The sequence below is a fragment of the Aplidium turbinatum genome, chromosome 15, assembly GCF_918807975.1.
Source record: "Aplidium turbinatum chromosome 15, kaAplTurb1.1, whole genome shotgun sequence".
In the NCBI taxonomy this organism is placed as follows: Eukaryota; Metazoa; Chordata; class Ascidiacea; order Aplousobranchia; family Polyclinidae; genus Aplidium; species Aplidium turbinatum.
The window spans coordinates 9,573,007-9,588,881 of NC_137486.1; the positions used below are offsets into that span (position 1 = coordinate 9,573,007).

General features: G+C 39.0%; 1 protein-coding gene across 2 annotated transcripts; it reads left to right on the forward strand.

Annotated features, from left to right (window-relative positions):
• The first annotated feature begins 1,822 nt into the window (after positions 1 to 1,822).
• On the forward strand, positions 1,823 to 15,598 carry LOC145784509 (A disintegrin and metalloproteinase with thrombospondin motifs 4-like). 2 transcript variants are annotated; one of them, XM_082596340.1, is made up of 12 exons: positions 1,823 to 2,712; positions 2,795 to 3,066; positions 3,224 to 3,407; positions 6,224 to 6,318; positions 6,488 to 6,697; positions 7,793 to 7,926; positions 8,178 to 8,675; positions 8,806 to 8,945; positions 10,278 to 10,478; positions 10,858 to 11,039; positions 11,608 to 11,852; positions 14,220 to 15,598. In XM_082596340.1, the coding sequence occupies exons 1-12, from the start codon at positions 2,001 to 2,003 to the stop codon at positions 14,542 to 14,544; spliced, it is 3,198 nt and encodes a 1,065-aa protein (XP_082452466.1). In that variant the 5' UTR covers positions 1,823 to 2,000; the 3' UTR covers positions 14,545 to 15,598. The 2 variants fall into 2 exon arrangements, with proteins under 2 accessions (XP_082452466.1, XP_082452465.1); XM_082596339.1 differs by having other exon boundaries at positions 1,823 to 2,708; positions 2,782 to 3,066.
• The last annotated feature ends 277 nt before the right edge of the window (positions 15,599 to 15,875 follow it).

Below are 15,875 nucleotides of genomic sequence, written 5' to 3' on the forward strand. Positions count from 1 at the left end.
AGACTGCTTGTATAGTGTTGCGCATTGTAATTGATAGGCCTGCTGCTAAGCTGTCGGAGCGATGAACGGGACAGTGGACACACGACAATCAGGCAAAAAGAGAAACCTTTGACAATGTCAATTTTTTTTTTTAGATTTTTCAAAAGGCTAATTAGATTCATAAAAATCTAACAGAGAAGAGAAAATGTTCATAATTGTCGTGTATAAATATTTTTTTCTTTGTTTGACAATTACTTGTATCCATACAATTGTTTCTAGTCGGCATACGATTACATGTTCAATACTTTATTAAGCATTCCCATGAATGCCTGAAACAGAATTAATCGGTATCAATTTTCAGAGGCATTGTATAGTTTTGTGTAAGCTTATTTCATAACAAGCCAATAACCCTTCGACGATTAGTAATATGAACTATTGTAAACACTGCCTGAATACGTAGGATCTTGTTAAATTGCTTATTGGATGGCAAGATCGACTTACACCTGTGTAATGTAGTTAAAAGGTATTGCTTTCACTTCTAGTTTGTCGGCTTGGTTTCGGGATGTGCTGCGTATTGACTTAGCCAACGTAGTGTATCTTTTAATGTTTTTTTTTTCGCTTTTTGTCATTCATGTAATTCAGATCCAGGTCCGTTCTCACTCTCACCCCTTCTCAATTTCCGTATTTGACTTTATGATGGTTTTCTGCAGAAAATTAGGTCTTGTAAATTTAGCGGTATTTGTAAAAATGATATAATCTTTGCCTGTAATGATATGGCATCAGAGTGCGAAGATACTCTGTGTAATGGGTGACGAAAAGCCGAAATCTTAGGATGTGTAACGACAAGCTTTGGCTTCGTAAGCGGATAATCGCCTTTGAAATTGATAGCTTTGATTAGGTAATTTTGAAGCGGTTTGTACGGGTTGGAAGAATAGTATCACTCCGCGTTGTCAAAGGATTGTTTCATTATCAAACGATGTTTTAAAATGTGGGTTTGTTTTGTACACAGCAATGTACAAGCCGCTTTTAAGTGATTTTATTCACACGGAAAAGCTTGAATCTAGGCGGAAGTTTAGATTTGATTTCTTGTCAGCAACATTGCCAGTGTTTGTTGATGTATCGGCGATCGACTGAAGAAAGGGTTAATCCCGTCAGACGAATAAACGTTTAATTGTTTAGGGGTCACTTGGGCACAATAAAAAAAAGCTTTCAGCATTATTTCGCATAAATCAAAACTTTTAAAATTTAAAATTTGTTTTTTTGATATGCAAATTTTTCTCGTTGCGTCATTGCAAGCAACCCTTAGTAAAAATAATCCTGTTTTCGCCGCATCACCCAGCAGGCATTGAAAAGAATTTTAGCTTGTGGCGACGAAGACCTGACAAATTGTGTTTGCTAAAGCGAAAGAAGCTCCCCATGTTGCTGATTTGTCGAACAAAACACGATAGAGAAGATCGAGAATAACAAGCGTCTTTTCAGTGCAATGACTAGGTGGGCTTATATTTTAACGCAATTTGTCCCGCACAGGCGTCGTGTATGGTTAGAGAAAGGAAGGTTAGACCTTGCAGCACAAAAATTTACTTTCTTTATTTTCTATTCCGCGCTGCGGGCCGATGGCATTGAATGGTCTATTCCACAACCTGTTCTACAACGTTGCCATTAGATAAAGCGTCAGCCTGCAACACACTCTTTGAATAGTCCACGGAGGTCGAAGTTTGCTTATTTTTTGTCATGTGCGCTTGACAACCATTGGAAAGAGAAAAACTAATGACTGTGTTCTCGCGTAAAGTTTGTTGAAAGTTCAAACAGCGAACAATAACAAGCCTTCATCTTCTCAGGTTACCTTAGGAAAAACTGCATATCTGTTGTTAAAAGCAGCGAACTAAGTTGAAACAATATACTTCACAGTTTTAAGAAGAACAAAAACTTTGGATTCATGATCAGAAGAAAGAACCCAGTCGAATAACTTTTTCTTCGTCAACTTGATTTTATTTATTCATATTTATACAATATTCTGAACAATGTTTTTCAACGCATCTCTTGCAGTGTTCTTCGTGTTCTGTTACTCTATTCAACTTGCAACTTCTCGTAAGCAGATTGCTGTTGACGTGAAGCCTGGCTTAGAAGGTGAAAGACTGAAACGGGAACTCGTAGAGACAGATGTGACCACTCCAATGAGAATGAGCGAAGACCTTAACGTTGTTGCTTCATTTCGTCATTTCAGAAGAAGACGATCTGTCACGGAAGAGCCAGTGGATTCTGCTGAAAACGAGTTTGCTAAACCTGTTTACAAAATCAATGCTTTTGGAGAAGACCTCATCATTCGCCTGCAGCCGGATGTAGATCTCATTGCTCCCTCATTCACCACTATTTTTACATGGAAGAACGAGACTATTGATGACTTTGATTCTTCAAAGCAATCCTTACTGAGGAAATGCTTCTACAAAGGGGCGATTGTCGGCCAGCCAAACTCTCAAGTAGTTCTCAGCATCTGTGATGCCCTGACAGGGTCCATCTACACTCAAGACTTTCATTACTTCATTGAGCCCGCCACTGATGTTGATGACGCTCATGATGAACTGATTCCACACTCAATACAACGGAGAAGCCTTAACGCGAAGCAAACAAGCTCGATCAGCGGACATTCATCCTGCGGTGTCAATGAAGCTCGCAATCGACGTCGATACAAGCGAACCTTCATGAATCGCGTTGAAGATATGGCTTTGAACGTGAGTACTATTTTTACGCATTTCTTAGGTATATTAAGACCAAAAGGATAACTTTACTTGTTTCAACTTTCAGATTGCTGGTCAAGCCAAACGCGCAAAGCGGTCGGCTGTTGAGTCTGCGTTTGAGACAAGCGCCGTTGACTTCGAATTCGAAAGCGAAGAAGAATCGAAATCTCGAACAAAGCGAAGTTTCGATTCTAAACAATACTACATCGAAACCTTGGTGGTGGCAGATGCCTCCATGGTCAGGGAACACGGGGATGATCTGGAGCACTATATCCTCAGTATTATGATGGTCGCCAACAGAGTCTTTTCACATCCAAGCTTAGGAAGCGCCATTGCTCTCACTGTTGTCAAGGTACAGTTTCCTAAAGTTTAAATGTGTAAAGTTGATGTTAATATGTTACCAGTTTAATGTTAAAACGCGTTGAAGTTTTTAAATTTTGTTCATAATTTACTGTTTTCAGCGGCCTGTGTGTTGTCAAACTGACTGAACAATCACTTTGTCTTTTCAGATTATGATCATTGAAGACAACAACGACGGGCCTAGAGTATCTTCAAATGCTGCTCACACTCTGCGGGACTTTTGCGAGTGGCAAAAGAAATACAACATTGAGAATGACGCCAACCCAGAGCACTACGATCTGGCAGTCTTGTTTACCAGAACCGACTTATGCGGGGACAGTTGTGATACTCTTGGTAAGGGCCGTCGCGTTTTTAAAAATTGACATCGGTTTTATTTTTAGGTGCATAGCCAACAGGATTGCTTTTTTCAGTTTTTTCTTTTTTCAATAAATGCTCACGTTTTTTGTGGATTTAAAGCAGAAGACTCAATACTTTATTCAAAAATTTGGTTTACTATGATCATAAAAGATCCTTTTTGTGTATTTTCGAGGGTTTTGTTGTGCCCTTTATATTTCGCGGTAAGTGGAAAGTCATTTCCGACGTTTGTTTTTACCGAACCTTCACCCATAAAAAGGTATGCACAAACATAGGGCAATTTTTACGCCGCTTGATCAAAGGCCCCTTTCAAGATCAGCACATTTGCACGTTTAACAAGTTTCGCTTAAGCTGTCTAAGCAAATATCGCTCCCTTAACCCGTCAGATGGACTAAAATTACAGATTATGTTCCGACACGTGTTAATATGAATAGATGACGAGTAGTTCACCCATTTGATAATTGATATATATCCTTGTACATAATCGTGCCCATGTCTACAGACCACCTTATTTGGAGCGAGTTGTCTCGCGGCAATTATGATAAAGCTTTTCAACTCAACCCGTTTGACGTCATTTTCGCTTTTGTGGCTGGCCAGTTGAGTTTCTGGCGATAATCGCAAAAACTTTGTTTTAAATGTTCAAATGCTGCAAAGAACGGTCTTGTTTTGCAAGAACAATGAAAACAGGCAAGAATTATGGTCGTGTTGCTTTGTTCTCAAACAAAGCCCTTCATTCATGCAGCATCATTCTTGTTTTACATAAGTTTTTCACTTATACACGAACCTATAGCCAATTTATCTTCAGATCTTATGCGGTAAAGTTGCCAAAAACTCATTCATTACAAGAAAAAAAGATAATTCTGCAAAGTTTGCATCGGAAATTTTACCTTGTGTGCAAATAGGTCTATACATCATTTGCTTAGCCTACGTTTCCTATAAATTATGAGTAAACCTAAAAACTATGTTCGTGAATGATCAGTGGCCTACATGTTTTTAGATATGCCAAAATCTTCTTAAAAAGAAAATACTTTCGAGGTTGCGACCAAATTTAAAATTATTTCAAGCAAAGTTTTCTTTACTCGAAAATGCAATTCAATTCAGCCCAGGTGCGGTGCTCTTTCAAAATGGCATTTCCTTATTACGGGTTTATCAATTTTTCAGCTGGCAGCAGCCTACTCTACCTTTGATGTTTGTGAATAGAAAGCAGTAGGTCACAAATGACGCGTTTCACATTGGGAGGTGACCTGTTCATTAAAAGCAGTAACGTTTATTTCTTAAAACGTTGACTGGATATTACGGGCATTTTGAGCAAAAATATATCTCTGTACTGGGCGCTTGGTTTTGTACTGGCTTGTACTTACGCTTTTCAAGCATCCTGTAATTAGATAGAAAAAACTCGACGTCAAATTTCCGAACGTTTATGAAATCTAAATTCCAACTTGGCCACCCCTTTTCTTGGCATCCTCATGTGTTGAATTCTTGCTATGCTACTTCATAACACACAATGAATTGTGAAATATCAAGTCATGTTTTTTGTCTGGGTGAAATGATACGCTTGGCTGGATAAGGATCCCAGTCATTGTCAATGTGAATTGACTTTTCAACAAAAGATATTTTAAGATTTTTTTTCGCAATGCAGGTCTATTCACAAAACCTTACGTCATATTTATTGCTTTCTTTCTTGATGCTTGTGGAGAAATGGCAACAAAATTCACTCCACTGTGATGTGTTTATCTGAGCGGCTTTTAGGAAACTGATACACTTCCTCGAACTTCTTGTGGTAGAATGTCTGCAGATATAACAGCTATTACTCAGCTAACATTATCAGTCGCTTTTATATTGTTATTTACATTTGCAGACGTTGAATGAATGTCAAAAAGCTTATTTTTGTTGCTGAGTGCTCAATTTGAATTTATAATTTAAGCTGCTTTTGATAAGAATTTATTTTTAGAGCGTTTATCTAAAAATAAGCAACGGACTTGTAAAGCTGTCACCCAAGAATGGGAAATCAGATTATTTCGAGAAAAACAATCTCAAACTCGGCTACATCCATCCATTTGAAATGTTTTTAAGACTGTGTATAAGAAACTACACGGTTTGAACATTAAATAAGTAGTGAGATCAATGCAGCTTATAATGTTTCTTCCAGTAATCAATACAGCTTAACATTTGGTTTTGGAAAAGGAAAAGAGGAAAGTGATGTTTCTGTTTGACCAATGGGCAACGTCAGATTTCTCTATGCTTGATTTTTCTTGGTGGTTATCGTGTTTGCTCGTTTGAGGCTTTAAGACAGGGGTGGGGAACCTGCGGCCCGCGGGCCGAATGCGGCCCGCGTGACTGTGCCATGTGGCCCGCGTCAAAATTTCTTTACCCAAAATATATTGAAACAACAACTCAACCTCAAAAAAAAGTAGGCTCTGCATTCTCGATATATTGCGAATGGCCTTCTATGACTAGTTAATCCATCATAGAAGGCCATTTGTAACAACAATGTGTATGTCACAATGTGACCAGTTATTGTTAATCGGTCAGTTATGCCATTCGTGAAAAGTGTTTTGCAGAGTAGCCTTCTTCTCAAATTCGCAAAATTTTACGTTGTATAATGGCTTCTGGAAAGAAAAGAAAGATTGGTGATGAAGGGAGAATGTTCCAGAAAGATCGGACAAAATTTCAAAATTTTTAGTTGCCGCGTGTGTTATTTCTCATTTTATGTGGCCCGCAATACTAAAAAGGTTCCCCACCCCTGCTTTAAGAGAATGCTTGAATAATTGCTTACTTTTTTACGCATTGTTTAGGAATGGCGGAAGTCGGAGCAATGTGCTCAATGCGGCACAGTTGTGCCATTGTGGAAGACGACGGCTTGTCAGCTTCTTACACTCTTGCTCACGAGGTTGGTGACACGATGCACTTTCCATACAACACAACCCGCCATTTTTACATTGATTCAACGTCTTCAATCAACGTGGAAATGACGGATTTTATTGTCTGGATTGTTTTTAATTTTTTTTAATCTTCTGTGCCACTCTGAGCAGTCATAACAGTGAGCAATGCTCTTCCAGGTCGGACACGTTCTCAACATGATGCACGATGATAACAGGATGTGCAGACATAACTTTGGAGGTCAGGACTCCAGCTCCCATGTCATGAGTGCCACCATGGACCGCATAGATGGTGATCAGCCATGGAGTATGTGCTCACGACAAGCGGTCCTTGATTTCCTCCAAGACGGAAGAGGAGAATGTCTTCTTGATAAACCGCAACAACCAAAGGTGGGTGTTATGGTGACAGTTCTGGATAAACATAACTGCAACTGCCTGTCGTAGGCTACAATAAATTTGACCTCAACATAACAGAAGAATGTTTCTTTCACCATCTCCTTGCATCATCTTACCTCCTTAATGCGTCGCATAGTTTAGCGTCATTTTTTACCAACCATACCAAACATACCACGCCAAAGATCTGTTTATATCAAGGCGAATATTGCAGCGCTAATCCCTTTATTGAGTACAATGGGCGATTTTGAGAACATAATAAAATTAAGCGTAAAAAGTTCACGAATGAAAAACCTGAGCCTTCGATGACATGGTTCATGTTATATCATGACAGGCTTGTTTGTTTTCACGCTCCGCTGTGCTTCCTACCTAAACGGTTTTAATATGAAGATTCTTATCCATTTACATAAGCGGCTGTAGACAACGCTTGTATATTTATCTTTCTGTTGGTGTACGATGTGGAGTTATTACAGAAGCCCATTTGTAGACGAATATAAATTGAATGGGGGTGTACAATACATTGCATTTTTAAGTTCGTTTTTGATGACTTTATAAGCAAACAAAAGTTTCCTGTATTTCTCTATTTATGGTGTATTTCTCCTTGGTTTGTTTCAAAAACATTTCCATTAATAATAGGGCTACATTCCGTCTTTCAAGCATCCGAATACGTGATGAAATAAAATAGAATCTGTTGCGTATGCTTATACTAAGGCGGCAAAACAAACACTTTAAAACCATTCTTTCGATAGCAGGCGTTTATTTTAAAGGAACTGTGGCCGCACAATTGATTTGCGAAATCAAGTTCTTTTTCAAACCTTTTATTATTCAAACATGAATCATTGCGGTTCTTCGATCAATAATTTAGGGTTTAATTTTTAACCTGAACTTCTGTTCAGGCAATTGCTTGTTTACCCAGCACACAACCACAATGCTTTTTATTGCACCCCTCTTCAAACACAAAATCTCGGCTATTAGCTTGATTTTGTCTACTTGACAACCCACGGTTTAAGCAAGGTTAAGACGTTGAGCAAAAGATTACCTAAATTCCTCGCGTTCTTGTTTTTGCTGATAATCTCTAATCTACGTTTTCAGGTCTACCCCAAAGATCTGCCTGGAGCTATGTATGACGTCAGTGCTCAGTGCGCCATGTCCTTCGGCGCAGGAGCAAGAGAATGTCCTTACATGCGGGAGTGCAGCCGGTTGTGGTGTCAACATCCCAGTGGAACGTAAGTTTAAGCTTTATCCATCAAATTACGATTGGATGTAACTAGCAGGTGGTTTTGTTGGGCGAGGTATTTAAGCTTATAGCAGTAGATATAAAGCATGTGCCTTGCACATATCAAGTAGTATCATCATTATCATCCAAATTTGGTTTTGGCCCCATCAGTGCGGGTAGCTGATTCTTTCCTTGCAGCGATTGTCATTTTGTCTTTGCCCCCGTTTACCTCAATTTAATTCTACTTAATCTTTTTCACAGCCATTCCAACCAATGCCACACGAGAAACTTTCCCAGAGCCGACGGTTCTCCATGTGCTCTTGGAAATCACTGCATGAAGGGAAAATGTGTCCGGAAGGTTCCAGAACTGGCAGCCGTTCATGGAAACTGGGGAAGTTGGAGTCAGTTTGGCTCCTGCTCCAGATCATGTGGAGGAGGGATTCATATGTCCAGTCGACAATGCAACAGTCCCGCTCCTCGGCATGGTGGGAAATTCTGCATGGGATCTCGTCTTCGCTTCAGAAGCTGCAACACGGGAGCATGTCCGTCGCGCAACGGCAAGGAGTCGCACGATTTCCGCAGCGAGCAGTGCGCCGCTTACAATGGGCAACGTTTTCCTCTTCTCGGTGTTCATGTTGCCTCCGATTGGATCCCGAAATATGCTGACGTCAGCAAAAATGACCGCTGCAAGCTGATTTGTCAGTCCGTGCAAACCGGCTCCTATTTCACGCTCTCCGACCGGGTTGTTGATGGCACAAGGTAATTAAAATTTCGATTTACTATCAGGTTAAAAATCGGTTCTTTCTTTGAGACAACTAAAAGTGATTTTTTTACTATGCCCTGAGACCTTTCACACGAAGTTGTCATTTCATTATTTTATTTGTAACAGATGCGGCCCTGACACCACTGACGTTTGTGTGCACGGACAATGCATGCCAGCTGGGTGCGATGGGGTTCTGGGATCTAAAGCGAAATACAATAAGTGTGGGCTTTGCAAAACCAGCAATTCTCGCTGCAAGCGAGTACGAGGTACGCTAGTTACATTTCGCTCAAGTCTACTGTATGAGAACCATTTGTCACTAACTTTTTTTTGTAAATGTTTGAATTCACACGACTACATTTCGAATAAGTCGTGACGCGAATGGGTTTATGTAACAAAGGTCAGATGCCAAAGTGAGCTGTGACGTTGCGGTTTTCGTACGTTCCCTATTTGGAGTCTAAAAGTTATAAAAACTTCACAACATTCCGCTTAATTTTGCACAGACCCTTAACCTATGCAGCTCTGAGCTCAACCAATAACAGATCCATTAATGTCAGCTCGTTACGGCTTGGTTGGCTTACCATACAGCGTGATACGATTGTGCGTTTTCACTCAAAAATCGTATATATTTTCGAATCTAATCATAACGCAAAAGCAAAATATTTTGTCTGGTTTTGCTGATACGTTTGTTTTGCAACACAGTTTAGACGTTGTGGGGCAGCGAGCAAAAGTCTGAAAGTAGATCGCCTTTAACAATGGTGGTTCAGTAAACGCGCATGTTGTCTCTGGCGTTCTTTACTACAACCTTTGTGTCAGTGATTTTTAGCCTGCTTCTATTTTTGTCACTTTTTGAGCACATATTTGAGTGAGCATGTCGCCAAATGCTTGAAATACTGGCCTCTGCCCTTGACAATCACCGCGATTGTTGTGCAAGAACTGTTTGAGACATGTTGACACATTTACAGAACGCAAACTTGTTAAAACTTGAAGTTTTTGCAAAAAATTCTAATCGATCAATTTTAGGTAGTCAGATCTTAATTTATCACGCACTTCAAGCAATGCTTGCATTGTCTGAAGGAAAGACTGTCTGGTTTGAACCGCACACATCTGCAGTAGATTATTTTTACGCTATTTCTACGCTGTTTTAACATTTGATAACGTAAAATTGACATAAAACGGTGGCTGTGTTGGTAGGTTGATAAAAATTTCATAAAATCCAGTAATGTATTTTGCATTCGTTTGTCCAGTATATAATATGATAGGCTTCCAGAAAATATTCGACAAAACAGGAAATGGTCACCTTTGTCGAAAAATAAAGTACATTTTTGAAACGTCTCTAAACGTCGTGGTGATTCAAGAAATTCGGCTTTTTATCAGTTGGAAATAGCGAAGGCGAAGACTCGGTGCTGCTCAAATATTTTTGCTTTTCTGCCCGTCACTTTCCAAACTATTTCATTAACCCTTTGTTGTCTGTCAGCGCAGTCACCGGGCCGTGACTTTGTAAATTAGCAGCTGAAGACGAGAGCTTTTGAAGGAACTGCTATTCAAACGAATCTCTGCAACTATTTCGAATTTTTTGACACATTTGTTATTTTTAACAGGAAAATACAACAAGCGCCAAGCTGGCTACAATGATGTTGTTGCACTGCCAGTCGGTGCGGCATCCATCAAAGTTCTGCAGCGGGGCTTCAAAAATAAAATCCATGATGGAAATTACTTGGCTCTTGTTAATTCTGCCGGCCGCTACCTTCTCAACGGGGCGCTTACGCTGTCCACCATGAGCAAAGATATTGAAGTGAATGGTAAGTTACCACGTATTTGTTACCATATAAAGTTACCATATTTAAAGGTACCGTACGTCGTTGTTGCTGTGTAATAAGTTACCACGGTATTAAAGGTCTAGTCTTTGAGATAGAAGGCTAAAGCTCATTGCCAATCTTACATTATCGCATAATCAGCTATCCAGCTAACAAATCAGCCTGTTGTCGTCCACAGACGTTGAATCATTGTAAAAAATGATTTATTTACTAGGTGGCTGTTCTGCTTACGTAAGCGACGCTAAAGCCGTCATAGAGGCCTTGTACTTTTGTAGTGATAAAATGTTGATCAGTTTGTGATGACAACATGCTTGACATTAACTGCTTGTAGCTGGTTTTGACCGGATCTTTTTTTGGTTTGTAGGATCTGTCTTGCAATACACTGGAGTCAAAGTAGCAACAGAGAAGATACAGTCAACAATGCCTTTAAATGAGGCAATAACAGTTCAAGTGCTCAGCTTAGGCTTGTCGGGCGCTAAAATATTACCTCCAAAAATCAAGTATATCTACTACATCCCCAAGACGAAAGTTTCAAAGAAATCAAAGGTACAATTTTTTTAGAACTTAATTTTTTGTAGTCTATTAATTTGTTATATAAACACATTATAGGATGTTGGGAACTTGGGAGTGATTTTTTCCTCTCTATTCTTTCATTATTCTTTTTAAATGCTATAACTGACCAAGTGACCTTTATGGTGGCGAAAGCTTTAAATAAGTCCGAAACAATTAAATGAGTGAATGTCATCTGAGACACCGAGACCTAACCCTGGCACGCCGTCAGCAAGAAGCGGTTGACTTGATCACATCGAAATAAGTTGAGAATTAAAATAAAGTGCAACCAGCCTCATATTTAAAAAGAATATATATTTCGCTACATAGTAATGAGCATCTTCAGTTCTTATTCAAATAGAAAATATTTTTTTAGTTTCGTTTTGCTTTCGCTTTTCGCTCTTCATGTGTCCCATGGGTCTATTTGAATAAGAACTGAAGATGCTCATTACTATGTAGCGAAATATATATTCTTTTTAAATATGAGGCTGGTTGCACTTTATTTTAATTCTCAATTAAATGAGTTTAATATTTTTTTTTTTAAACTTATAATTGTGTGTTTCAGATTCATCGCAGCCGCAGCCGCAACACTGTCAGTTTGGTAAACCGAAGAGTTTTGAAACCGGAGCCAGCAAACAAACAAAGCTCTCCCTCTAAATCGCCCAAGTCTCCCTCTGTCTCTCGCAGTACCAAAGATCGTTGGGTTACCGGAAGGTGGGGACGGTGTAAGGTCCGTGGTAACCAGAAGTGCGGCGCGGGTTGGAAAAATAGAAAAGTTACTTGCAAGAACGGGAAACGTCGCGTTAATGGGTGAGTTTAAACCACAATTTTGATAAAAAAAAAAAAAATTTTCATTTTCATGTTACTTACTCTACACGAACGGGCAGACAAGTTTTGCAGTCTGGCGATAAACATGTCACCAGTAACAAAAACCGTTTTCAAATTGCGGTTTCATTAGCACTATTTACACAACGTCAGGTAAACATTGGTAAACATTTTGACTAAATTCGGACGCAGAGCGACAGGAACTTAAGGTAAAATTTGCTGCTTAAACCACTTGATGAAAGCCGCGGAAACTAGTCGCAGCTACTTTTTATGTTCCAAAGTTATTGGGTGTAACGTTCCCACCCATCAAAAAGTTATAGATGAGTCGAAAACAGTTGTTTTCACTTCAACATTTCGTGATGTTCATTTTGTGCATAATGATTGAAATGAGAGGAAAAGTTTAAGATATTTGGAGATTATGGGAAGGGCCGTGTTGTTGTGAACCTGCATGAGCGTTTGCGTTGACCCAACAACAAGCTTAAGTTTAATAAATACCATCGCCATTTGGTTGTTTATACGAGACTGTAGCTCTTCGGCGCCTTTAAAAATGACGGATGTATTGACTTCCTAACAAGCTTGATTTTTTACAACAAAACAATAATTTTGTTAAGGGTGAAGTATAACCTTATCAGTCTTCCGCTAGTTGTTTGTCAATTGAAGGGATTCTAAAACCAAAACAATGATTGTAACTCAACGACTATGAGCACACAGTTTCTATATTTTGTAACGAGAAATTAGCATCTCAAAATAACGTTAATTTAACTCTAGATTTTGCGCTTTTGACGCTGATAGTTTACCGCAAAACAGACCAGAATTTGGTGCGATATTCAAGAGTGGATCGTTTTGAAGGGCAGCAAAATCCGACATTTTTACATTGATTCAACGTGTCTGCAGACGCTGAATCAATGTAAAAATGACGGATTTTGCCGACTGGATATAATCTTGTGCGCTTGCAGATCGATTTACATTTGACCAAAAAAACAAACGAAAGCCGAAGTCGCGGCATTGTGCGTTCACAGCTTGGGTGGGCGCAATGGCGTTTGAAATAACATGTTCAAGCGAATTCGAATTGCGTGTCGGAATTGTTCCCCGTGCGACTCCAATAGTGAAAGTGATCAAGTTGCTGTCGATTACGTCATACACCCACTTACCGAACACGAAACAGCCACAGACCCGATTGTGGATATCTTTTGTGAAAAAACTGCTAAGTTTAACAAAAGTAAAAGGCTGACCGTCCAGGGGTTTTGGGTTACACTTCAAAAGCGGTACAACGGACAGCTTCCCAGCCACAAAAACTTGTCGTTTTTACGCCCAGTAATGTTAAAACGATGTGAAAAGAGCATCTTCAACTAGCTGGGATGCTCTAGGCATTTTATTGAAATTGTGTTTATATCACCACCACTGCTCGCTCAGAAGCGAGCGAAAATCACCACAACGGACTCATGAAGCAGGTCGTTTTTTTATTAAATGGAGATTAATGCCAGACGTTTGACATTCTGTGTCCATGGTTTTTATAACTTTCATCAAAGTTTTTCTAAAATATCCGCAAAGTTTCAACATTGTACAGATTTGAGCCAGAACATTCTTTTGATGTAAAATGAATAAAAACCGATTGCATTTAAACAGATATTCCTTCGAATGTTTTTTAAACGAGCATGTTGCGGTGTAACACTGTCCGTATTTTGACATCAACACATAATTCATCACAATTTAGATTTTTAATCTTCCATTTCATCAAAAACGAGAATTGTATGAACTTAGCAACAACGTGCTTAAAAGATGAGCAAGATGAACTCGACAGCTTTAACACGTGTTTTGAAAACACAACTTATAAAATTCTTATGCGGAAAAGTAGAAGCATTCTTGTTAGATTACGACTTTATTTTTGAATGTAATTCAAATATAATTCAAATCATGGGCGCGATCCTTGTAACATACAAAGATTCTTAATTTTCTAAGCCGGTAACTTATACGATTATTTTGCCATTATTTTTTGAACTTCAAGTATTAGAACATCGCAAATCAAATGTCCTCTTTTCACTTGCCAGCGTTTTTTGTTGTTGTTATATTAGGATACTGCAAGGTTCACGTATCACTACCATTACCTCTACCGCAAACGTAATTAGGTGGCACGTGAGCATAGCAGTTGCGTTTGGTAGCTGGTATCAAACTGTAAAAAAAAACTTTAGTTAGCGATTTCCCAGAAGTGGTGGGATGTTTGTCGCGACAATTGAAACTGCAAAGTAACCAATTTGGGTAAATGATTCCATTGTCTGCCCGTGTAAATATTGTGCTGTGATGAGAGCATGTGCCAGCTGTTCATATTGATTTACCCATTTGTTTTATTTACAGCTGCAACGCAAGCCTGAAGCCTTATCATCGACTGCCCTGCTTTGTATCTGATTGTCCCACAGTGGCCCCGATCCAACGGATTGCGACTCCTGCTTTTAACCGGAATAACGGGCGCTCGATTGTCGAGAAATATCGCCTGAATAACGAACGTCCTGTCTGGAACGCTGGAATGTGGGGGCCATGCTCCACATCATGCGGACTTGGCACGAAGCAGAGGTCTGTGATGTGCCAAACAAGATCAGGAAGATTGCTCAGCAGCTCCATGTGTCCTCGCAGCACTCGACCATCAGAAACACATGGCTGCAAATTGAGGAAATGTCGGTGATCCGTTTCATCTTCACTTGCGGCAGTTCTGCTGCTAAATTGTCAGGAAAAGGAATAGCGGATGTTCCGGTTATCCGTGTATGCCAATATTTCGAACTGCGGACAATTGGAGAGAGGACACCAATGGTCACTGCTATAGATCTCCATCCATGAGCGCGGGGTTCATTGCATTTGCCTAAGGAATCCTTCAATGGAAAGCGAGCATTGTATATAATCGTCACAAAATGTGAAATTTTGTTCCAAAAGTATTATAACTAAACCGATTTGTTTTATGGAATTTCACATCGACAAAGCAATTATGAAATAAATTCTCCCATTATTAAAATTCGCCTCTCCAAACGTCGGGTTAGTTAGGTAGAAGCAAAATTGTAGCTACATTCAGTCAATGTCACTGTGGCAGATCGTTTTACATTTGTTTATAAACGTATTTTTTACTGAAATGTTTTTCCGCTGAAATGTAAATTATATTTACTGCAAAAAAACACTTTTTTCTTTTTCGTACATTGATTGTTTTGATACGAAGAACAGACGTAAAATAACTTGCTCTTCGCAACTGGCGAGTACTCCCGAATTTGTATCTACAAAGTGTTATCCCGTTCGCATAGAAAAGGAATTTCTCCAGATCTTGTGCGAGTCTATCTACTGTATTATCTCAAAGCTGCAACAAAATTATGCAAACATCCTTTAGAAACACAAGTTCATTATTATTTTTTGCTTCAAATTGGCATCGGAAAAACAACTCCGTGCCATTTGTTCTTGATCTAATACTAGTTATGAATGTGACATACATGCTTTCACCAAACTCTACTACAGCATAGGTGATTTGTCAAAAACTCTTTCCTTTTTGTTGTGTTTTTTAGGTTTTCAATATCGTACAGTTGTACGAATTTTTTAGTCTCAGTTATAAGTTTGCTTTTGCGTTGATAAGTTTTTTGTTGTGATTGTTTTGCATTCTGCCTTTTTTCGTTGTTAATTCCTTATACTTTTCAGCTTATGTTGTTTTTATTTAAATATTTATTGGGTAGTCTATTTTGTTAATAAAATGAAACGAAAAATCACAAAGTTTATTTGTTACTTTTCGCCAAGTTGGAAAGAGCAGAGAAGCCGAGGATTTCGTTGCGGTTTTGTTGGATTAAGAGTTGTTACGAAGAACATTACTTTTAATCCTTTTGAAGTGAAAATACGATAACTTGAAACATCAGATGACAAGTTGTTTACATTCTCAACCGCTTTGGTGAAACCGAATGAATTTTAACTAGGCAGCCAAGCCCAAAATAACTTATCCTTTTTTTAATGTTCCAACTACATTTCTGTCCGCAGACGCTGCTGCAA

Coding starts and splice junctions, on each gene's coding strand:
- LOC145784509 (XM_082596339.1), top strand. CDS start 2,001: ATGTTTTTCAACGCATCTCTTGCAGTGTTCTTCGTGTTCTGTTACTCT. Junction 6,698..7,792: donor ATAAACCGCAACAACCAAAG/GTGGGTGTTATG, acceptor CTACGTTTTCAG/GTCTACCCCAAAGATCTGCC. Junction 11,853..14,219: donor GGGAAACGTCGCGTTAATGG/GTGAGTTTAAAC, acceptor TTTTATTTACAG/CTGCAACGCAAGCCTGAAGC.